At 40.2% G+C, this 25,496-nt stretch overlaps 1 protein-coding gene across 1 annotated transcript; it reads left to right on the top strand.

Moving 5' to 3' along the window:
• Positions 1-4,396: 4,396 nt before the first annotated feature.
• Positions 4,397-24,048, top strand: BPIFC (BPI fold containing family C). The gene is made up of 15 exons (XM_089526608.1): positions 4,397-4,544; positions 6,439-6,538; positions 7,070-7,198; positions 9,030-9,185; positions 10,213-10,276; positions 11,286-11,346; positions 12,998-13,089; positions 13,381-13,551; positions 16,281-16,334; positions 16,491-16,661; positions 17,666-17,733; positions 19,901-19,943; positions 20,834-20,897; positions 23,189-23,265; positions 23,953-24,048. The coding sequence occupies exons 1-15, from the start codon at positions 4,442-4,444 to the stop codon at positions 24,046-24,048; spliced, it is 1,449 nt and encodes a 482-aa protein (XP_089382734.1). The 5' UTR covers positions 4,397-4,441.
• Positions 24,049-25,496: the final 1,448 nt, after the last annotated feature.

Raw genomic sequence — 25,496 nt, 5'->3', positions numbered from 1 at the left:
CTGACTTCTTATGCATTGCTTCACCACATCTTGGCTCTCTTCTTGGACATTTGCTCTGCTTTCTGAATTACATCCCTGACCTGTCTAAGCCAATCTCAACCTTGCCTGTTTAGCCCACACTCTTTTCTTAGCAGCCAAAAACAAAGACTAGTACTAGTTGTGTTACTTATTATTTATCAGTTCTTGGCCTGTACGTGTTCTTGGCCACACATCCTCTGTGTTCCTGCTGTGACCTCTCTCTGTAAAGATTAGGCAAAGATTAGTCTGTGACCCTTGACAGAATTCCCATTCAGGATATACATCCCTAAGCTCTGTGACTGTCTCACCCTTTGTCATTGTACTGATTCATAAAAATGTCCACCAAGATCAGGGACCCATTGTGTGTATAAGTGTCAAAAGGTCTTTTAGACAAAGGTGTTTTTTTAGCCACATCGTTCACTGGTGATAGTGGGGGCATTTGGAAACTCTTGCAAGGCTTGGATGCATGATATCACTTCTATGGCTCAGAGTGGCACCATTTTGTGATCCACTGACTGACTGAAACAAAGGGTTAAAGCACAAGACAATGTGGGAGAAGTGGTGGCAAAAAGGAGCTTTCAAATTTGGGACTCTGCTTAAGCTTTGAGAGCTTTTTTGGGACCTGGCTGGCAGGTTCTGCTGCACCTGTTTTCTTTCATTGGACAGGCTGAGAGAAAAGTTAACTGAAGAAACAATATTTATGTTTATGTGTGTGAAGGAAAACCTGAAGCTGTGTGGGGGAGACATGTTTCTAGGGAAGGAGAGGGAGGAATATCTGGGGTCAATTCTTTGAAAGAGTCCTTCACCTTGGAGTGGCTCCTGTAGTTAAAATCTTTCCCTTTCTTCAACACTAGTCACTGTCAATCTGGTCTTTGTGGACTGCAACAAATTCCTCCCAGAAGATCTGAGGGTGCAGGGCAGATTATACGGAAGGAGGCTATCCCTTAAGTAGGTTAGGCCCAAGCCATGGAGGGCTTTAAAGATAATGACCAACACCTTGTACTGTGCCAGGAAACGAATAGGCAGCCAGTGGAGTGATTTCAATATAGGTGTAATATGGTCACTCCTAGTTGTTCCTGTAATCACTCTGGCTGCCATATTCTGTACCAGTTGAAGTTTCTGGACTAGGCACAAGGGTAGCCCCATTTCTCGGTTGCTGGTCAACCAGATGCTTTCAGGGTGAGCAGGTACAAAGGGAACAGTGACTAAGCAGCCAGTCAAGCAGCTACCAAGAAGCCTCTTGCTCAGTTGCTGCTGCCAAGGCCACTGGGTGCAAAGGGAGCAGCAACAGAGATTGGTTGTGTTGAATTTGCAGTAAACTTGTAGACCTAATATCAAGAAATATGCACGGGGTTGTTGCCCAAGAGCAAAGAGGGCAGTAGCCAGAAAAAGTTGTCGGACCATTGAGATGGAGGGACATATCTGGATGGCCTGTTTTCATTTAAAACAACAGTGTAATAACTTGGAAGGACATAGCTATGTGTGGTTCATGGGCTGCACTATGCCCATCCTTGCCCCATGTGATTTGTCAGATACAGCACCTTGGAAATTATGAGAATAACACAAAATATATTATGAAGTGTTCCTTCCCTATTGCTTTATTCCAGAATGCAGGATGCCTTGGACTACAATCCATCAAAATCCATTTGGAAATGGGGTGGGATTTGTACTGTAAAACAGGAACTAACCTGAGTGTCTTGGTCAGTTCATATTGTCAGTGTGTTTCTTCTCTAGTTAACCCCCTCTCTCTCTTGTCCCTATTGTGGACTGCAGCATGATGCAACCTCACATATGACCCTTTCTCATCCCTCCTCCATCGCTCAGTAATGTGTAACAGGCAAACAGCTAGTTCTCATGCTACTGAACAGAAGTAAGTTACAACCATGGCCCTAACAGGCAAAAAACCATCAGCCCTCTTCCACAAAATAGCTAGCTGCCAAATAAATTTATTAAAAATTAATATTTTACTCTAGAGTTTCCTTACAGCATGGTGGAAGGGTTGACTGTTGGACAACAACTCTGGAGACCAGGGTTTGATTCCCAGCTTGGCCATGAAACCCACTGGGTGACCTTGGGAAAGTCACACACTCTCAGCTTCAGGGGAAGGTACAGTAATGGCAAACCTCCTTTGAATAAAGCTTGCCAAGAAAACCCCATGATTGGGTTACCTTAGTGTTGCCACAGGCTGGAAACAACTTGAAGGCATACAACAACCATGTTTAAAACTTTGAAATACTTTCTTTTTCTTTCCTGACTGGATGTTATAGCACAATAGGAGTTCCCCCATCCTAATATCATTATGTTCCTATCACCATTGAACCTAGAGGAACGAGAAATTAGAATGTGGGATAACAGAAAATTGTGAATGTCAAAAGAAATTAAGAAAAAAAGTAAGTTTCATACTGAAGCCTTCTTATACTCTGTTTGGTCAACTCAACTGCCAAAGAGAAAGGGTTTGAATAAAAGGAAACAGTCATGAATAAATAATGTTTTAGAAGCTTTATTCCATAGCATGGAACAGTCTTGTGGTGGAAGCAAGTGCAGAGTACTGGAAGTTTTATCTTCCAGCCGTAAAGAAGCCATAAAAGATCAGACAGAAGCAATCTTGCTAAAATAGCCACCGCAGGAAGTAGGTTTTGAATGATAGAAAGGAAACAGAGGAGTGATCTTTTATCCTTCAAAGGAATGTACTATCAGTCATTTGGCTATCACTTCAGTTGTGTGCATCATAAGGGATAGTTAATGTTTAGCATGGACACAATATATAATTAAAGATTTCTTAACGTTCCCAGGTGGTGCTCAGTTCTCTTAAGTGTCTGGCCCAGTTTGTTACAAATAAAGATTTATTTGTGTTGGAAGTGAAGTTTGTCCTCTGCTCACCAAGATTTCACTGTGACAAAACAGAGGTAAGGACGACAATTTGGTTTCATGTTCATTTTCTTAATGGCTGGGAGGGCAAGTGACTGGATGGGTAGATGGGTCTCTTAATTTAGTTTCTTTGATTTCAAGGAAAGTACATTATCTTGCTTATTTGTGGAATACAGCAAAACAAAAACTCCCTTCTGTCTGTTTGAGTTGTGTGATTAGAACTCCTAAGATTAGTTTCTTTTTCTTACAAAAGCAGCCACCACCACTTGTTTGGATTGGAAATGTGGCATGAGGCAAAAGACTGATTATCCCATTGTGCAACAAACATCCAATGCAGGGATTCCTGCAGATGATTTTACCAGAAGAAATGTGTGCTGTTGAGCTCCAGTCACAAAGGTCCAGCAGAACATATAGCTGCTGCATTATAAGGCTTCAGTCCCATGCATTTCATGTCCAAGAGTACATTTCACTAAACAAAATGGAATGCTATTGCTGTATGCTTTCAAGTCATTTCTGACTTATGGGGACTTTAAGGTTATCAAGGGGTTTTATTGGCAACATTTGTTCAGAGGGGATTTGTCCTTGCTTTCCTCTGAGGCTGAGTGAATGTGACTCACCCAGTGAGATGGCCAAGTAAGAATTTGAACCCCAGTCTCCAGACTTGTAGCCCAGTGCTTGAACCACTACACCATGCTGGCTCTCTTACTTTTGAATAAATATATATAGGATTGATCTCTGCATCTAATGTTTGGGAAAAGGCTGCAACTGCAGCTGACATTTGTCAACAAAACAAAGTAACCTTTTCCATTTTTTCAGACTCAGTATTTGGCAACTCTCTGTTATGTTGGGTGCAATGGTCTTATTCACATTTTGTGTGGGGTCAGCATCATCCTGGTTGTGGTCTTGCGTCTAGACTGCTATGTTTCCTTATGATATTTGCACGCATAACATTGTGTCATTAAAAAAAATAAAAACAAGGGCAGATGGCCTTCAGGATCAGCACATAACACCATAACAAAATAAAAAGGAAGGCTTAATTTAGGCTAGAGCTAATTAAGGATCGAGCTAGGAACCTATAACATTATGCATCTGACCATGTTCAGAGTGCATTTCCATCATCATCATCATCATCATCATCATCTGTATTTGAGAGTATGATGAAAAGCTCTAAGGGAGGAAGGTGTAGCTTCCAGTTAGATAACCATAGAGTCCTGTTTTTCCTAAGCAAAATGAAGAAGAGGTTCAACTGACAGATTTGATGAGCATAGTGGGGCTACTTGATTCACAATTTATATGAGCTTACTCTTCTTTACATAAATCTGCTAAATATTAAAGAAGACTTACAGTTGGTAAGGGTGCACTTTCATTCCAGCTTTACCAACTCAACTTATCCAAATGATAAAGTAGCTTTAAAGAAGAAAATGTTACTGATAAAGAGCATTATAAGATAATGGGACGATGGTATGGGGGTGGAGGGAAAGGAGGGAAATAATAAAAATATTAACTGGCATGTATTTTAACAGGTTATTGTGAAAAGAGAGGGAGAGAGGAAGTAATGAAGATCTGTGGCTTTTTGCTTCTTTTGAGTCTCCTCAGTCTGTGCCTTGATGCTAATCCTGGGATCAAAGTGAAGATTACACAAAAAGGATTGAATTTTGGTGAGCTGGAAATATACTTGTTCTGACTAGGGGAGGGGGAGGTTGTTCCTTTGGTTGGCTGATTAAAATGGCTTTCATGTCATTTTTCCAAGCAACTCAAAGAAATTCAGACAGTAAAAACAGCATCTAGAAAACAAGTAAAAACAATATAAGTGTTAATATAAAACAAATAGCAAAAATAAAAGCTATTACAAGCAAGACAACTAAAAGTCTTGGGCACATTGCAGACCCTCACCCCATCCCCACACCGGCCCAGCATTCTGTGGCTGCATCTGCACTACAAGATTAATGCAGTTTGGCACTGCTTTAACTGCCATGGCTCAATGCTATGGAATTTTGGGATTTGTAATGTTGTGAGATATTTAACCTCTGTCAGAGACCTCTGATGCCACAACAAACTACAAATGCCAGTATTCCATAAGATGGAGCCATGACAGTTAAAGCAACATCAATCTGCCTTAATTCTGCAGTGTGGCCACAGCCTGAGAAATGCCAAGCAGATAGATAAAGTGGCTGTACATACAGCCCTGAAGGGATGGCATGCAGTCACCCCTTCTTTAGCTGGACTGGGGCTGTAGCAACCTCACGTTGTGGCCCTGATCCGGCCTCTGGAGGGTGCAAAAAGGAGCCACAAAAAGCCTTTTTGCACCTTCCAAAGGCATCATAGCCACAACAGTGCAGCTGTATGGCGCGCTTAGGCACTGCGTCATTTGGATGTAGCGCTGGAGGTGCATCGTGATGCCACACACCATCTCTTGGAGGTGGAGTCAGGTGTGCGCCATTAAGACGCTGCGCCCCAACTCTGCCTCCAGGCTGGCCTTTTAGGCCAGTCTGGATAGCCCTTAGTCAACCTTTTAAATTTTCCACAATACTCCATGGGCACGTTGACAGAATGGGAAATATAAAGGGTGGCTAGACTGCTTGGAATGCTGTCACCCTAGCCAGGTATTCTCACTAGGACATACTGCCAGACATGAGATTCCACCAGAGGATAAATGGTGCAGGACCTCTTCAAATCTGGAGCTAGCCTTGGTCAAAATGTGACAGGAGATGTAGGACATATTCATTCTTTTCTGAGGCTCAGTAAAGAGTTAACTCTTTACACAGTGATGGGCAACCTATGACCCAAGGGTATTGTTGTTCGTTGTTGTGTGAGACTTATGGTAAACCTAAGGTGAACCTATCATGGGGTTTTCTTGGCAAGTTTCTTCAGAGGGGTTTTTGCCATTGCCATCCTCTGAGGCTGAAAAAGTGTGACTTGTCCAAAGTCATCCAGTGGGCTTGCATGGCCAAACTGGGATTGAAACCTAGTCTCTAGAATCCTAGTCCAATGCTCAAACCATTACACCATTCCTCTTGGGAGTATCTGTCAGAAGTACTGCTCCTGGCAGAAGCACTCCATATCAGTTGATGCTTCTGAGTCATCTTCAAGGGCAGCCAGCCCATTGGCTTAACAGGCAGTAATCAAGCCTGGAAATTACAGTATAATAATAATAATAATAATAATAATAATAATAATTTGTTTTATTTATATACCGCTATTCCAAAGATCATAGCGGTGAACAGCAAGTAAGCTAATTAGCAAGTAAGCTAATTTGCCCCCAACAGTCTGGGTACTCATTTTAGCGACCTCGGAAGGATGCAAGCCTGAGTCGAGCTTGGGCCCTTTTGCTGGTCTTTTGCTGGTATGAATAAGCATGGCAAGGTCCAGTCTGTCAAAGAAGGAGACAACCTCCATATCAGTTTTGGATGAATGAAGTCATTCCTAGCAACCAATTCAACTTGGTCTGCGGAACAAAAGGGGAATGTACTTTAAAATAATATTTGCATTTTTCTGTATTCAACACATCTTTCCAGCCAAACATAAAGTGAAATCAATCATGTGCTTTTGTAGGCATGCAGCTTGGAACAGAATTCCTGAAGCAAAGACTGAAGAACACAGTCTTTGAAGACTGGCATGGACTTACATGGACTTACAATTACACAGTTTCAAAGTAAGCAAATCTGTGGTCACACAAAGGACCTTTAGCATCAGAGAGACAAGTAGGGACAGAATGAAAGCCATGTTTCTTCAGATCTGAGATTGTTCTGTTATTATGCGGTAATTCCCTTCCCCATGGCCAGGATCCTCTTGTACCATTTATTCTCAGATAAGTTCCACTTGCATTCAGTAAAAGTTTCTTGCTATGTTGATTAGTGATGTTTTCACAAGTTATGCTTTTATATTTCTTCCAGTCCAGTGTTGCTGGCATTAATGATAAATTGCCCCTTAACTGTGTTTGTCTGTGTCTTCAGGTCACCTGCTGATTTATGGTAATCCCATGCATTTCATTGGGTTTTCTTAGGCAAGGAATACTCACCTGGAGGGTCACAGGTGATAATTTTTGCACCAGGTTGTCCATCAGAAATTGCCCAAATGCCCCACCAGTGGATTAAGATCTTCCTGTAACTCAACCTATCCCTATCTATACCAGATGGATTTCTGTTACTAGATTTTTATGCAATGTAACTTGGGTGTTTTGCAGTATAAGAATCCAGCATGTTGAATTCCCTAGAAGGTCTGCATTTCTCGTACCTGGAACTGGGATTCACCTACAGGTTAATGAGGCTTCAGCAATTGTCACTGCAGACTGGAGATTTACCAGCTGGGTGCTGTGAGTATAATGTGGAAGGGTCCAGTGGCTCTCATCATGGGAGCTGTATCTACTCATATAGACATGCGTATTCTAAGAAATATGAAGAGCAGAAACAAGATATCCCAAGCAGCATAAGGAGAGACCAGGACTTAGAAAGATAACTTTTGGGTGGAATGCAACTCCCAGAATTCCACTCCAGTCCTACCTCCAGCAGCATTCCTGCTAAAGTTGCTGATTAAGTGGTTCTGGGAATTGCATGCCAAAGAAGAATGTTTCCAAGTTCTCTTGGGACCACAGGAGATGGAAAGGGGATGGAGCCCTGGTCTCCAGTGTCTAGTCCAATGCTCAAACCACTACACCATCTAGAAGTATTGGACTAAAAAATGTTTTGAACTAAAACTGCCTTCATCCTTCATTTGCCATCTTGTAGAATGCTGGGCTACATTTTCGGCCCGCTTTGTTCTTACGTCTAAGAGCTAGCCTGAACAATTAAAATATTCCTCATTCCAGTCAAATAGAATGCAATCTGGCCACAAGCAATTTGTAGGAGTTTGGGGTTTTGTGAGAACCCTCCAAAAAACTCCTTAAATGCCACAGAAAAAGGCTCCACAGTTTTCACTGGTGGAGCAGTGGTTAAATGTCTGTACTGCAGCCACTCACTCACAAGCCACAAGGTTATGAGTTTATTCCCAACCAGGGGCTTAGGGTCAACTCAGCCTGGCATCCTTCCGAGGTCGCTAAGATGAGTACCCAGCTTGTTGGGGGCAGTTAGCTTACACATTGTAAACTGCTTAAGGAGTGCTTAAGTGCACTGATAAGTGGTATAGAAATGTACTTGCTATTGCTATTGCTAGTATCTGTGGGGAATCGCACAAATGCGCATTGCCACCCTTGTGGCTGTCCATCTGCTGTGCATAGATATGGATGGCAGAAGAGGGAGGGTGGATAGATGCAGATTTGCACAGGAAAATGGAGACAATTAAATGTTGATGCAAATTTTCAAAAATCTGTAGCAATGAACATAATACAGCCCCACCTGCCCCAGCCATGGGCTTGCCATTTGCAGATTTGAGCATCCACAGATGGAAAGCCCCATTAGCCCTTATGATGGCACATGCATACATCTGTAGCAGCACAGTGCCATTAAAAGCCATGGGATGTGAGGTCCCACAGTCTTTGGCATCCATGGGGTGGGAGCAAATCCTCACAGATACTAAAAGTTGACTGTACATTTACATGTAGACGACTTAGGCAGACATAAGAGTTCTTAAGAGGTTAAGAGATTAAAGTTTTCAGTTCATTTCAGGCTTGGATACAAAGATAGTTGATCGATAATATAGGACTTTACAGTACAGGCCCTCCTTTTATAGGCCCTCCTTTTCTGCTGATTTTTTACCCATGGATTCAAGGATGCATGGCTTGAAAAAAAAATTTTTTTAAAAGTATAAATTCCAAATAGCAAACCTTGATTTTCCATTTTACTATGCCATTGTATTTAATGGGAGCATCCACAGGTTGTTGTTTTTTATTATTATTATTACTATCCACTGCTGGTTCTGGAACCAAACCCCAGCAGATAACAAGGACCCACTGTACCTTTCATCAGAGGGTGATTTTAAAGACCTAGGTTTCCTTTCAGCATTCATTCAGTCATCTGATTTATATCCCACCTTTCTGCCTGCAAGGGACCCAAGGCAGTGTACAACAAATTAAAACAAAATATAGCTAAAATCATATCTTTCAAAGGTAGGAGAAACCATTAAACACACAATTTGATTAAACAATAGCACTGAGTTTTTGCAAAAAAAGAAACTGTTCAGATTAATGCAGGATGTTTTATTGCTGGCAGCAGAACTTCCGGAAAACTGATTGTCTACATTAGAGGGATTATTATTTCTGCTATTGCAACAGTATCACAGGATGAAGCCGGTCGGCCAACGCTGTTTCTTAAAACCTGCAGTGGAAGTGTTGATAGTATTGACATCCAGCTGGATGAGTCATCTAGGTAAGGCAGGAAAAAAAATTGTAATTTGTGGAAGGAATTAGACAATGAAATAAGGCTCATTTTTCCCCAGATGAAATAATACATGCATATTTTAGGATTCTATGTCATCACAGCCCCTTGTCTCTAGTGCTAATATCAGAATTTTTAAAAAATGGATCACATTAAATCATGCAGCATGTGTTAATCTTGCTGCTCACTCATGGTATGCCAGGGTATCCATGATATATCATGGCTTTCAAAGACATGTAAACTAAGGGTGCATCTACACTGTAGAAATAATGCAGTTTGATACCACTTTAACTGTCATTTGTTCCATCCTACAGAATCCTGGAGTTTGTAGTTTTGTGAGGCACCAGCACTCTTAGACAGTTAAGGCTAAAGACCTTGTAAAACTACAGATCCCAGGATTTCACATGATGGAGCCGTGGCAGTTAAAGTGGTGTCCAACTGCATCATGTCTACAGTGTAGATGCACCCCTGGTGGTTCAAGAACAAATTTCATATCAAGACTTTTTATTTGGGCAGGATTTGGGGATAGGTGGTAAGGAGGATATGTACATCTAAAGGAATTAGCATTAGTATCTGTTATTAATAAGTGGCTATAAGGCCTTAATTTGGTATGTTTTCCTGATCCAGTGTGGGGTCCACATCAGTTTCCTACTGAACCAGATTCCTCCACAACTGCTATTTGCTTCAAAAGGTATAATCTATAGTAAGGAGCCATTTCAGAAGGGCCAACAGCAGCTGCAGTGTGGAGATGTTTTCAAGAAAAAGCTGGTGGAGCACTCTGACCCAAATCCAGATTACATTCAAGATTCAGGGGCACATCACTGGTTTTTACACAAAGTAAAAGTGCTTACTTTTAAGAACGTTTTTATTAAAAGCCTGAATAATGTAACATATAAGATTTGTCATGAATGGCTCCCTGGGAAAAAGCTAAACTAATATCTAAATTGCTAGTACGTGTATTATTGCACTGTTAATGCTATCAGCATCAATAACATCACTTGTTTTCCTTTTTTTCCAGGTGGTTGTACAGAATTTTTGCTAATTTTATGGAGAGGCCACTCCGCAATAGCTTCAACTTAAATGTAAGTCTTTTAAAAATCCCCGGGAGGGGTGGGGGGGGAACAGATGGGAAGAAAAAAACAGTTTGAACCTGAATTTTGTAGAAGTGGGTCGAAACACTGCTGTCCACACTGGCCACTCCCAAGGTGGCCCAAATGCGTGTGGCCTGATTGCACTACTGGGTAATTTTTTTGTTGTGTCCCCACCATCCATGCACACAATTGTACAAACACATCACCAGTGACTGCCTGCTGCCTAGATGCCATCCCACTGGATAGGTGCTTCTTTGATTGGCCACACAATCACACCTGTGATCCTCCACAAGTACAGGGCTTCTGAGCATCGGTGTGCTCAGGAAAACATTGACAAAGCTCAATCATGGAGGCCCCTCCCTACATACCTCTTCACCTCATGCCCCCTCTTGGACTGTCTGGCTTGGGTATATTGTAATTACATCTATTGGAGGTGTCACACTTTCACTTTTTTGCATTGCTGCCCCAACTGCTTGGGGATGCCAGCTCTGTCCTTATGAGATGCATACCTGCAGTGGTGCATTTATATGCAGCTTCAGGGTTAAGATTAGGATGGCGCGCTCCTTCAGCATAACTCTGGCATCTGCGCATGATATCCTTTCCTCCCCAAAGTTCTTCCATCAAAATGTCCCCTTTTTAAAAAATAAGTAAATAATGACTTGAAGGCACACAACAACAAAATTAAAAGACTGCAACCTCATTGTGTGTAATGAGGTTTACTGTCATTATGATGTTGAAATTCTAGTATGATGCTCGTATGTATGCATTTAATGGTATTTTTTTAACAGGACAGCATTTTGTCAAGTTGTAATGGCTGGGGACAATGTACATCTGGTAGTTTTTAAAAGCATTTGTTATGTATGTTGTTCATTGTGGATAGGTATATTTTGAAACTATTGTTATCCTGAGACACCAGATTAAAGCAAACTACCAAAGTAAATGCATAGAATCATTGGTTCTTTGTAAACTAAGCACTCACCAAATCAATGAATTTTTACAGTTATGTCCGAGCATTAATTTGGAGATCCAACGATTTAATGCAGAATTGAAACAGCATCAAAGTAAGTTGCAACTGCATCTTCCTTGATATTTTGGGGAGTCATTTTGGCTATATGCCGAATCAGTATTCCTCAAATGGCATGTTAGTTTCCAGGCCCACATGAGATACAGAGAGGGCACTGTCTTACTATGGTGCAGTTATTAAAAAGGTTTGCTCAGGCTGGATCTCTTATCCAGAACAGAAAGTAAGCACAGAATTTACTAAGATTTTGAAAGCTAATTTGTGAGGGCATTGAATTATTTATCATCTTTTTTGATACATTAAACATCCAATAATGGCCTATAATAGTTGTGACCATCTTTCATCATGGTGCAATTACAGTAGCAATTACTGAGCTGCTTTGGAGGGGGAAATTATATTTCCCAGGAGTTACTACACCTCACTTTGAGCGCTGAGGAAAATGCAACATTTATCAAAGTAAAAGCTTGAGGGATGTACAACAGTGAATAGAAAAGTGTTTACTGATAACAAACCCTATTACTGCATAAGGTCCAATCATCTTCTCTCGTGAGACCATTTCTAGAGTAGTCAGCACCAAGAGCAGTAGAGTTATATCACAGTATCTGGGCTACTCTTGATAATTGTTATTTTTGTTATATACCTTTCAGGTGGAATCAAACTAAGGATGACCCTATCATAGGGTTTTCTTGACAAGATTTATTACGAAAGGGTTTGCCACTGTCTTCCTATGAGGCTAAGAGAGTGTTGTACCTTGCCCAAAGACTCACCCAGCAAGTTATTATGGCTGAGAGGGGATTCAAACCCTGGTGTCCTGAAATCCTAGCCCAAACCAGTATACCACACTGGTTGTGTTGATCTGGAAATAACTGAAATTCAATTTCCATTGAGTTTGGTCAATTTTCAGCCAAGTAGGAGTGGCATATAAAAAGCAAGCCCCAATCTAGATGCAGCAATTTGTGACCTGGAGCGTTTTCCATTCCCCCAATTTAAAAAAAAACAATTTTCAGCATGTCGAGGCTTTAAGGGTGTCGGGGGGGGGGGGGTGAAAAATGACTTACATTTGCATTTTCCTCATCTTGTTCTAAGAGCTTCAAAAGTACTGAGTAAAACTAATTGACTGTATGTTTGTATCACGTCTGTCTAACAATTCTTCTACAAATAGTGGTCAAAATCTAGATATTCAAATGCTATTTTAATTAGCTGTTGTTGCAATTTTAAGTATAACAAGGTGGCAGAAAATGCCACTGAATTTACAGCTCTTTAACACTACACATTTATAGCACTATGAATTGTAATTGCCTTGTTTCTATCCTATGGAATCCTGAGATTTTCAGATTAAGGAGGAATATTTAAAACTGTCAGCCATAGAGCTCTAATCCCTCACCATACTACAAACCCCAGAATTCCATAGGATCCAGCCATGGCAGCTCAAGTGGAATCATGCTGTGTAGTTTGAAAGGTCCTCTTTCGTAGGACTTGGATCTGAATAAATGTGCCTTGGCATTTACAGTGTGTGCCTTACATTTGAAAGAAAGCATGTATTCAACTTGAAAACACTCAGTTTAATTCAAAGAGGGTCTTATTGTACTAGGACCTCCACCACAAAATGCATTATGAGTATTATTTTGAATGTTTTATTTCTAGTTATGGGGATCTCTTTATCTAATCATTCCTGTTTCATCCTCTAACAGTCCGAACCCAAGTCAATTCATTTGCAGTAATAGATTACTCCTTGGTAAACCTTCCATCTATTTCCCACACATCCTTTGATTTGGATTTTAAGGTAACAAAATACTCTTCTATCAGATTTTTCAAAAACTTAATTAATTGAGGTTGGTTCATCATTTGATTAAATTATGGGTTTAGCATTAATTAATTTGGATGATAAACTATATCTGAATATATTAAAAGGAACATTATTTTGCAATAAATATATATGAACAACTATTTAGCCATTACATCCCTAATGTCAAGAAGTTTGTCTGTTGATGATATGACTCTATGACAAGTGTTTACTTCCAGATTTTAGATTCTGAGACCTTTGATAGATTGTTATTCATGTCATTCTTTTCAGGGGGCAGTCTACTCAACAGTAAATGAAACAGAGCCTTCTTTTGAGCCGGACTCTTTCATTCTCCCGATGAGTGATTCTATGCTTTATATAGGAGTCTCTGAATATTTCTTTCACTCTGCTTCACTGGCTTATTATACTTCAGGGGCATTTGAAGTATCGACTGAAAAGGAGGTGAGAACAAGCTGTAGAATGTAGAATCAATGCTATCTTTCACAGAAGAGGATTTTGCACATTAGTTTTCTATTTAAAACGAAGGAGACCCAAGGGATGGGGGGGGGGGGGGGAACTAGCTGAAGAGCCCAAAATTGCCCTACTAGAGACCTCCAAGGATTGATCACACCAGGCTTGTAAGGCATCACAATCACACTAATTTAAGAAATGCAAGCACATCATACAGCTCTTTCAAATTACCATGGTGCTGCTTCTATCCTGGCTTCTGCCTTCCACACACCAGTCTCCATAGTCCTAACCTCTGCCAAGTAAACCTTTGGGTATTTCTTTTTATGCTTAACGCAATTGTACAGTCTTAGCAATCCATTAAATTAAAAAATAAAGAAAAAATTGGGGGTAAAATAACAACAGCTTACTTGGGAATAGCAATGGGGATGGGGGAGAAAGGGAAATCATGTCCATGCACATCACGCCTGGAAACACTTCATGGCATCAGTTAAACCTTGGAATATTACTTTTAAAAAAGAATTTGTTACTTTATGCTCCAGTCATGCAGCACAATGTTACTGCAATCCAAAAAGAAAAATGTGTTGGAATTACTTGCTATTAACAAGTTGTCCTTGCCATTGCAGTTGTACCACTCTGAAATACAAGAGAATGCTTTCTGGTTCTCTCAAATTCAGGGGAGAGGAGGAGGATGCAAAAGACACCACACGGAAAAAGATCCTTCTGTGGCACTTCCTTTTGATTCATGGGCTATATAGACTGGCACTTTGTGCCAGCCTATGGGCGGGATAGGACTGAGCGTCCGCACATTCCAAGCCCTAACGATGACAGCAGGACACCATTTTGGCACACACCCTTCTAGATGGCGTGCACCATGATGATGCACCTCCGGCACAGCACCAGAGGGGTGTCATCATGTCACACTGGTGCACCTATGACATCCCTTCCAGGGAGCAAAAAGAAACCGCTTTTCACAGCTTCTTTTTGCTTCCTTCAGGGACCAGATTGGTGCCACTGCATGTGGGTGCCACAGCACCAATCTGTGGTGAAAAGGGGCAGCTGCATGCCACCCATCTGTATAGCCCCTCAGTTATCCAATGCACCATCTAATAGGAAATGGACTGGGATTTGTAGTCCAACAAATCAAGAAAGTGTCAGGTTGACTGGTGTTCTATACAGACAGGCACATTTCTAAAGCATTTTTATTTAGTGAACAAATGTAACTCAAAACAAAATGCATAGCTTCATTTACCTGGCACTTTCCTTAGCATATCCAACAGGATGAGTATCAAGATGCCAGGTTGGATTACAAGAGGTCCTAATGCCCTAAACTACTGCTGACCAGACTGGATTCTAGAGATTGGATTAATATGAGAGTGAAATTAGACTTTGTTGATTCCATACCTTCCAAAAATGTCTTCTGAAATCCAACAATAAAAATAAAAGAGAATTAAAATAAAGCCAGGATAGAGAGGAGAGGGAAAGGGAAAGAGGGGAGACTGAGGAGAAAGAAAGGGGGAAATGAGCCTTGGAAAATTACTTCCAGAGACAGACAAGGGTTTTCTCTGTCTCCCACACTCTCCATCTCTGATAATCAGAATCCTGACTGGACTACTCTGCCTGGATCCCCTCACCTCTCACACTGGTATAGCATAGTATACCAGGGTCCTTCATACAGACGTTTTTGCTGGGTAGTGTAAAAATAATCACTCACTTGCTCACTCTTTCTTTTTCCCTGTTTCCCATTCACTGATCCGGTCCCTGAAGGAAGCAAAAATTCCATGCAGGCATGAGCAGACACAAACCCCTGTTCCATTCCCCCATGGTTTCTTTCATAGCTTATACCAACAGAGCCAGTCTCTGTGTGTACCCTGCTGCCTTTTTAGGCAGCTAGTCTGGCAAGGCAGCCCTTCCTTTCCACCCCAATGCACTCCCAGTTACTCTCTCTCTCTATTATTATTATTATTATTATTATTATTATTATTATTATTATTATTATTTCCCTGCTGCTGTCAGCAAGAGAAAGTCTCATGTCCTGCAACGTTTGACAGATGAAAGCTCAGACACACGTGGCCATGTAACATCAGAGTGTGGTCAAGATAGCAAATGTTATTAATGATGAAACACTGCAGTAGATTGCTTTTTTGAACTACAGGAAAGGGCAAAGACTCTTCTCCCTCTTCTCCTCTCTACCCTGCTGAGTTAACTTGAGGACTCAATCACATGCAGCTTTTAAACCACCAGAAAGTGTTGATAACAGTGCCTTTGATGATATTCTTGCATGATGCCATCTCCCTCTCATTGTTGCCTTGTTCTTGAAGAGTGGTTAGCCCACACCTTGCCATTGGTGGCATAACCTGTCAATAAGATCCCAATAGTGCTGGTATATAGCACTAGTTCTCAGGTGTGGTAAATGCTTTTCAGTCTTAAGATGGATGTAGGAAATGCATTTGTAGACATTAGTTAGGTTATAGCCCTAATATGATCCAAAGCAGGAGTGAGTAATTGTGGCCCTCTAGATGTTTTAAGGCTACAACTTCTACAATCCTTCACTATTGGCTATGTTGGACTGGCCAGTGCTATAGGATTTACAATCCAACAAAAGAGCTCCTTCTGCAAGCTTAAGAATTGGGTGAAACTTGTTATGAAAACCAAATTAATGAAATATTTAAAATGCACACATTTGGTACACAGTTCTTATCACATTTTACTTTCCTTCTCAGCTTTCTGCCTACTTCAACTTAACTACAGAGACTTTCAACAGTATCATTCCCATGGTATGTCCCTTTATGTTTATGAACCTTGGTATTTAAAGTAGAAAGCATATATAAATTCTTCTCCAGTTTCAAGAGAGATTCACCTTATCAAAGTTTAAAACACAAAAAACAATTTAAATCTGCTCTCCAGATCTTTGCTGTTTTTCAACTCCATAGGTTGCCTATCTTCACATTGGACTATGTCCAGTAATAATGAATCTAACAGTTACAGCTGCACCTGTGATTAGTCTTCAAAATGATAGATTTCTTCTTCAGTTTGTTGGCTCCATGGAGGTGCTGAAAATCCAACCAAATTTCACAACTCATTCCATGTTCACCTTGAATGTGGTGAGTACAACATACAGTAAATAATTCAGTTTCAATCAGCCTTTTCATCTGCAAAAGGTTTTGAGTTGTCATCAAAATATAGTATTCTAAAGAGACAAATTATGGTTTACATTTGAATGAAATACAATGGGCCCTTGATATCTGTTGGGGTCTGGTTCCAGGGGAAAGCAAAATCCATGGATACTCAAGTCCCACTAAATACAGTGGAATAGTAAAATGGTATTTCATATATAAAATGTCAAAATCAAGGTTTGCTTTTGTATATTTTGGGGGGAAATTTTCAAGCAGTGGATGGTTGAATCTGTGGATAAAGAATTGGTGGCTATAGAGGGCCAACTGTACACAGTTTGCTGCTTTTCTTCCTTAAAAGTCTTCATAATGTTTAAGCAGGCAATACTGCATTAGATGGACGAACAGTCTGACTTGGTAGGGTTTTTTTTATTTATTTACTTATTTATTTATAGTATTTATACCCCAGTCTTCACCCACAAAGTCTCTCAGAGCAGCTTAAGAAATTAAAGAGAGCTGTTCTGGATCAGCAAAAGCCAATTTTCTGTTCCCACACTGGCCAGCTATGAGCAAAAAAAGACTTTCCTGTTGGCATTCCCACAAAGTAGCAGGTATTCAGAGGTGTCCTGCCTTGTATAGCTCTAATGACTAGGACCTTTCATAGTTTTATCTTTAACTAATAGCTCCCTATGTTTCTTTTTGGGCTCATTTTTCATTCTGTATTGCACCCCGTGGGCCCTCTCCCTATTTCCTTTTCTATGTTGTTCAAGTTCCATTATATTAAAAACTTCTTTAAAATTAAATAGAAGAGAGGATTTTCTAGAATTTTAGTTACTTAAATTCTTTGGAAAAGAAAGAAAATGGGATTAAAGGAGGAGGGAGAAAGATAAAGACCAAACAGACACACCTTTCTCATTTTGCCTTGCAAAAAGATTTGGTATTTTTGCCTTGCTGTAAAAGGAGTATGATAAATGGAGAATTTTTCCCCAATACAGACAGCCAGAACCCATGTCAGCCTGACTATATTTGAAAAGAATCTGATACCTACTTTATGTCTGGACAGGTAAAGTTTGGTTGGATGTTTAACCTATTGTATTTATGATAGCTTCTTGAGTGGGTTGATATAGCAATAAAAGTTGCTGCTCCGTTTAACAGATTATTTCATTTAAAATGTTGTGTAAATCAAGGATAGTACTAACATAAAAATTCTCTAAGCCCTAAAATGTTTATCTCTTGCTTCAACAGGGCTATAAAGTCAACAGATTTTGCTTGGGTTTAATCTGAGTCAAGACTGAAGCTGGTGTTTCTATTCTCTTCTTGGATAACTGTAAATTAGTAGACTACCATCTTAATCTGTGAGCTTTTGTTTTTGAAAAAATAAGATGAGACATGCACATACACATTTTAAAACCCAGGTCATTTAATATGACAATCAACATTTATTTATTTAAAAACATTGTAGGCCACCTTTAAAGTTGAATTCAAACTGCCCATTCCCAGACAACAAAGGTTTACTTTAATAATAATAAAGAAGTCTCGTGTCATTTCTCAAAGAAACTCAGGGCTTGATATGTGAGGCTTAAGTGCACATGAGTGGGGGCCCTCCTCTTGCACAGTAAATAGACTTTAGATTCATTGGACTAAAAAAAGGCCACAAATAACTGTATTTATTTATTTATTTATTTATTTATTTATTGAATTTATATCTTGCCTTTCTCCTGAGATGAGATCCAAGCCAGCTTACAAAAATATAAAATAATATTACAATAAAAATCATATTTTACAAAAGTTAAAAAAAGAATTAAATGGCAATGTTATTAAAATCATGATTAGAACGGTTAAAACACATTAAAAACATAATTTACTAATACAATATTTAAAAATAAAATAAAATACAGCACACCACATCACACATGCTGCTGTAAACACCACTGACACCTCCACAGTATCTAAACAAAAAAGATCTTCACCGGCTGGTGAAAAGTGAGCAGGGAGGGGGCCAACCAGATCTCCTGTGGAAGAATGCTTCATAGCCTGGGAGCAACCTGGGAGGTATGTCCTCACAAAACGCACCTGGGAAAGCTGTGGGATTGAAAGACACCCACCTCTTCAAACCTTAAAACTCATGCTGGGTTGTGTAGAAAGATACAGACATTCAGATAGCTGTAGAGCATGTCCCCAGCATAAGGTCTGGATCCAGGCATCAGTCATTTAACCTATTGGGCTGATGAATGTCCACAGCCAACTAGTCTGCTAGGGACATCTCAAATGACAGACATGAAATGCCATATGAACAGAAACCACTGAATGGTTCCCATGTCATTTGGGAACATCATGTCATCCTGAACTGGGCTATGCCCCCTCACAAGGTTCTCTAAGGGCCCCCCAGCTGTTTATGACAAGGCACACCTGCCTGGTCCCACCTCTAACTGGACCTGGGCTCCATGCCATTACCACCCAAAGTTATTATGACAAATGTGAAGTCGAAGGCTTTCACAGCCAGCATCCATAGTTTTTTGTGGGTTTTTCAGGCTATGTGGCTGTGTTCTGGAAGAGTTTGTTCATAAAAGCAGTCACATGTGTGTGACTGTTTTTAGGAATAAACTCTTCCAGAGCACAGCCACATAGCTGAAAAAGCTACAAAAACTGTTGTTATGACAAAGTTTACAATATGTACAACAGATGAAAAGTGGGTAGGTGGGGTTGAACGCCTAAAGCAAAACTGGCCTGCGGAGTGGACCACAGTGAAGCCTTCACCCTGACTTCCTCTGGACCTACCCAGCAGCCAACTGGATGCTCCTGACTGGCCACCTCTCCTACCATTTCCCATAACCAGCAAAACTGAAGGGAGACGCCTGCAAAGAAGGCAGCATCCAAACACACCAGAAAATGGCATCAATTCGGATGCACACATCCTTGTCGCAATCCACAAAGGTGTCTTCCCAAGAACACAAGTCTCTTTTGGGCTAAGTTGTTTATGACTGATTAAAATCTAAAAGGCCGATGTAAAAGCAGAAGGATTTGCAACGTGTAGGAACCATTTTGTCTAAGCCAACAGAGCACTCAGGCTTGGCCTTTATCACTATTTAGAGTAGTTACATGGAAGAGGACTCAGCATAACCACTGATGAGTGATTCTGGGAGCTGCAGCCCAAAGACCTTTGGAGGGCCACAAATTGCCTGCCTTTGATGTACAGTAATCAATCTGTAACCTTTCCTTTTCTTTCACAGTTTTGATCTCTCCTTGGCCCACTCCAGTGTTGGTTTGTTCAAGGTAAATTTGTTGTTGTTAGCTGCCCTCAAATCGGCTCTAACTCATGGCAACCCTGTGGATGAGACATCTCCAAGAATCCCTATCCTCCACTGCCTTGCCCAGATCCTGCAAACCCTTGTCCATAATCCCTTGATTGAGTCTATCCATCTGGTTTGAGGTCTTCCTCTCTTTCTTTTACCCTCTACCTTTCCTTGCATTATGGTTTTTCCCATGCCTTCTCATTATATGACCAAGTACATTTTACAGTTTTTACTTTTTATTTACTAAAAGGTAAATTTTAGTCAGTAGGAAAAGCAGCCCATGGAAAATAAAGCCAGATGCAGCCTGTGACAATAGCATGTACATAAATAATTCAAGTGTTAGAAAAAGTGTTTTTTAATTATTTGAGTTTGGTTTAAACTTTGAAAACAGCAGGGTTCTTCTGTTGATTTATTTCTTTAATGCCCTTTCTGTTTTAAGCACAGACCAAACATGTTTAGTCCCCCATTGGTTTGTATGTGGGTATGATCCCCTGTTTGGTGCACAGATAAGATTGCAGAATCTAGTGAACTAATAATTTTCAGCTTAAAGAACCATAGCACAATTTAAAGCATACATGGTCATAAGATGCTCAGCAGCTTGGGCCCCAGATGTTCCATAACAAAATTCTCATAATAAATGACTTAAAATCATAATACAGTATAGGTGCTTGCTTGCTTTCCTTCTTTCTTATGCTCTTCGGGTTACAAAATTCTCAGAAACAGCTCATGGTGCTGATAAAATAGTATCTATTTCAGACAGAAAGACAAATGCTGGTGGGGGAGACCTACTAGTTAGTCAATTTTTCAATTTTTTTTTTTAGTGTCTTCACTTTATCACCTTTCTCTCTCTTTTTTTTCCTTTACTTTCAGGCTTCACTTTTGGAGAACTTCGTGTCTTATATTTTACAAAAAGGAGTAATTCCCTCAATCAATGGTAAGTGTAGTGCTTGGGTTAACCCCCCCCTCCCTTTTTATGATCTCCATCTCTGCAAATTGTAAAAGTGTTCAAGGGGCTGGAGAATTAAAAGTAATAGTTTCTGTTATATCTTTCGTTTCTCGCTTTTCTTTCACATGTGGTATCAGGTTGCTTATGACGGTATGATCTTAGTAAGATTATAAACTACTTCATGATACATACTAGAATTGTAATTTAGTTCCTTGTATCCACACTACCAATTAGGTTTTATTTAAAGGGCCAGATGTACATATCCAAATATCACAGCTGATAAAAGAAATGTATTTATACTTTCCTGTCCTCATGATCTTGTGAATATTTATTTCCAAGCGAGTCATCAAAATTCTTCTATATTCTATTCTGGCATGGCATGGAGTTGGAACAGATTGCTCTTGTGGTCTCTTCCAACTCTATGGAGATTATCACACACAGATGGGATAGGGTCGGGATTGCTCCCCCATCCTTATCCCGTCCATGACAGCGATCACATGAAAACCTTTCATAATGTATCACTGATCCTGTCATCATCCTGTCATTGAAGCAGCATTGCATTAACACAAACTCCCATTAATAAAAAAATGCCAAGCAATGCCACTTCAATGATGGGACAATGGCAGGATCAGCGCGATGTCATTTAAGAGTCTTTTGTGCAATCACTGTCAGTCGCACTTACTGGACAGGATAATGTCCAGATAAGTGTGATGTCATCTGAAAGTCCTTCCCATGATCACACAGGAAAGACTGGACAGAGATGAGATAATGACGTCCTGTTCCCCCATGTGATAATCTTCTGTGATTCTATATGCAGACCAGAAAGTTTGTTGCTAATGGATTGTGATTGGCTGATAATTTGAGATGTTGCCTGGGAAAACTCCTAGAACAATTACCATAAGTGACTACTGTGTTGTATGTGTATTATGTAGTTACATAACAAACTCTAAGTACATCCAATTGAGACTTTGCAATTATTTTTGTTTTGATTGCACCTGCACATTTATAGCTTTGCATCCAGCCTTTCTTGAAATATCCTGAATTTCTTTTCCTGTCTTGTGTCCTTCCCCCTCCCTGTGATAATGTGTCATACCCACTCTCATGTAACATCTCAAAAATTGATTTTTACCAGTTTCCACTGACTCTTTTTGTTATTACTTAGGAGTTATAGATAAAGTGCTAAAGTGTTTAAGCAAAATTAAATTAGTTAAGCATTAGAATAAGTTTGTTTTAGTGCTAACATTAATCTTTCCCTCGCTTGATGTCTGTTGAATATATGTCCTGGACCTAGGAACAATAGCTGTGTTTACTTGGCAACAGCCATCTTTACTGCTTCTGAGAAAAATGACTGCGCTTCTTGTTTCTTTTGCATTCTCCAAATGAATTATTAAATAGCAGTGGTAACAAAGACTCAAGTATTTAAAGTTTTATTGATCACCCATAAAATTGGATAATAGTGTTGTTTTGCCTAATAAGAAATATAAGTCCTAAAATGAAATGCAGGAACCAGATACTATCTAATCTTGAAAGTTACACAGGGTCAGCTCTGGTTAGTAATTGGATGGGAGACTGCCAGTGAATACCAACCAGGTGCTGTGGGCTATATTTCAGAGGAAGTAACTAGCCAAACCACATCTCAGTACACTTTACTTAAGAGAAGCTTATGAAGTTCCTGGGGTACCATTAGTCAACAGACAGCTTGAAGGCACATGCACACACATGTGCACACACACACACACACACACACACAAATATGACTTCTTTAAATGAACACACACTCACAAGCACACACACACACACACATATATACTGGTTTAAGCAGTAATACAATTGGCCCTCCACATTTGCAGCTTTGAGTTTTGTGGATTTGATTATTTACGGATTTGATTAATATGTTATTTCTAGAAATCTCGAGGTCCTCCAGTATGATTCTATTGTCAACTTCTGCGTCAAACTGGAGGATTTAGAGATTCCTAAAGGCAACACTTCTCAATTTGTAAGTCCTCCAGCACACATCTTGATCACAGAACTGCCCTGGAGGACGTAGAAATCCCTGGAGAGGTGTTGTCTCAGGTTTTTTTAAAAAATCATTTTTTTATTTGCAGTTTTTCCATTTTCACAAGGGCCCTGTGCCCTTAACCCCAGCAAATGTGGAGAGTCCACTATATACTGGTTGTGATCAGTTCTTAAGTTAAAGGTATGGGCATTACTGTGCCCACCACTACAATCCCTGGAATTATTATTTACTAATGGATACCCTCTCTCTCTTTTCCTTTTAGTCAATCTGAAGGATGGAATTCCTCTCCCTATCTTGGACACAACAATCCTTGTGAACCCTGTTGTCACAGTACACCAGGTGAAGTTTACAGTGCCCAAGTCCTGTGCATCTAGAAAGAAAGTAAACAAGCTAGTTAGGGTGAAGTGAATGTAGAATGCAGAATGTAGAAAGTCAGTAGGTGTTCACAGCCTATTCATCATGGTAGCTATCTCCTAGTCACCAGGGAGTGCCCAAATATGAGGGGTTGGTGGCTGTATTTTCTTCTTCCCCATGGGACTGGAGAGAGCTACATACAGCTCCTAGGGCTATAAATATCTGGTTTACTACCTGTTTGGAAAAAAAGTCTAGGCCTAAAAGCCCAAAGCTTTAATTAAAAAGCCATATTTGTACTTGGTGTCGGAATGAAACAAACATTGGTGCCAATTGGACCTCCAAAGGGAGGGCATTTCACAGCTGGGGGGGGGGGGGAAACTAAGAGGATCTTCTCCCCTGTCCTCATGGTATGTATTGACCACACTGACAGAAGACAAAGGATTGCCTCTGAGCAGACCTCAGTGTCAGTTCTCATTTGCTGTTCCTGTCTCCCTCTAGTTCCCTATAATTAATACCAATTGCATGGGAGGATTATTTCATTCATACATAGATGCATGCAGATACAAACATCACTAAAATTAATCCAGTTACTTCTGAATGGATATTAGCAATAGTCAAGCGACTGGCAAGTTCCTGTTATTTTTTTAAACAAATGTTAATATGTCTTTTCAGGGCTACTTACTGATTTCCACTGATGTTAGATTGAAGCCATCATATATTTGGGAACACCAAGATCTGCAAGGCCTCAAAAAGATGAGAATGCAATGATCAATAAAACCTCAAGGCTACTTCAGTTCTGTTTTAAAGGGGAAGATGCAACAGAAAAGAGAATGGTTTATTAAAAGAGGATGGGTGTGGGTGTGTGCGTGGGCCCATGAACATATGTACAAGTGTGAGTGATTTTGAAAGGGACTGAATAGCTACAATAATATATTGCACTGAACTTTCCATAGGTCAGAAATATATAAGAGATCAACTGGACACAAAAGCAGCTTTAAACTGGAAGAAGCAGCTAACCCATGTTGCCTATGACTTTTGACTTCTATATACAACCTGGAATGAGGTTGACAAGATAAAATGGCATGTTAAGACAACAGGGATGACCCAGTTGATTTTGTTACCTAAGGCAGAACTGCATGTGCTTTTATCTGATAACTAAATAAAAACCATAGAATCAAAAGGCAATTTATAGGCTAGGAACACCCTACTTGATGTATGAAATCCAGAATTATTGCAAGCCTTTCCTTCTGGTAAGGAACACCCCACCCATGTTACTGCTTTCACTATCATACTGCTCTGGTCAAGATGTTTTCCGTAATGCTGAGCCAAAATCTTTCTTCTGTAATTTAAGCCTCTTAGATCTAATCTTGCCCTCTGGTGCAGCAGAGAACCAGTGTTTTACCTTTACCTTTTTCTGCATACCTTTAGGAATGTGAAGAATGTTATCCTGCCCCCCATGCTCCAGTCTTCTCATCTCCAGGCTTATTATACTCATATCCTTCACCCATTATTCCAATAATGACTTGTTTTCTATATCAGTGATCATCTCTGTTGCCCTTCTTTAAACGCATTCCAGTTTGCCTACTTCCTTCTTAAAATATAGCATCCAGAACTTTTAAAAGATGGATTCAGAGGATAGAAACAAAGTGTAAAAGAAACAAGGCTCTAGGAAAGAAGGTATGTACGGTCTGAAGAGCAGGAGTGTACTGACTGTACAGCAACCAGAAGCTACCATTCACAAGCTGGTATCCCCTCTTTGCCATTTCAAAAGCTTTGGCAGTTGAGTGCATGCAGTCACAGGCATCTCATTCAGTGCATGTCTAGCCTCAGACCAAAAGGATTGCATTTGTGCTCCAAGAGGATCCCTGACAACTTGATGAAGAATTGTGAAGGGTTTGGAAACTGTACAATACTTACATTTATGAAATCCGCCCCCTTTGCTAGGGTTGTTGTTAACTGCCCTTGAGTCCACTTTGACTCGTGACCATGTGGTTATCACCAAGATTCCCTGTCAACTGCCCTACTCAGGTTCTGGAAACTCAGGCCGGTCACCTCTTTGATTGAGTTTAACCATTTGCTGTGCGTGGCCTTCCACTCTTTCTACTGCCCTCTGCCTTTCCCAACATCATTCTCTTATCTAATGATTCATGCCATTTTTTGTGACGTGGCCAAAGTATAACAATCTCAATTTAGTCATGGCTTCCAGGGAGAATTCC

The sequence above is a fragment of the Sceloporus occidentalis genome, unplaced genomic scaffold, assembly GCF_023333645.1.
Source record: "Sceloporus occidentalis isolate IW3139 unplaced genomic scaffold, rSceOcc1.0.p SCAF_5, whole genome shotgun sequence".
Lineage (NCBI taxonomy): Eukaryota > Metazoa > Chordata > Lepidosauria > Squamata > Phrynosomatidae > Sceloporus > Sceloporus occidentalis.
Note: the sequence above shows the minus strand (reverse complement) of the source record. Positions and strands in the feature narration are given on the sequence as shown.

Coding starts and splice junctions, on each gene's coding strand:
- BPIFC (XM_089526608.1), top strand. CDS start 4,442: ATGAAGATCTGTGGCTTTTTGCTTCTTTTGAGTCTCCTCAGTCTGTGC. Junction 20,898..23,188: donor AGTAATTCCCTCAATCAATG/GTAAGTGTAGTG, acceptor TTTTCCTTTTAG/TCAATCTGAAGGATGGAATT. Junction 23,266..23,952: donor CTGTTGTCACAGTACACCAG/GTGAAGTTTACA, acceptor ATGTCTTTTCAG/GGCTACTTACTGATTTCCAC.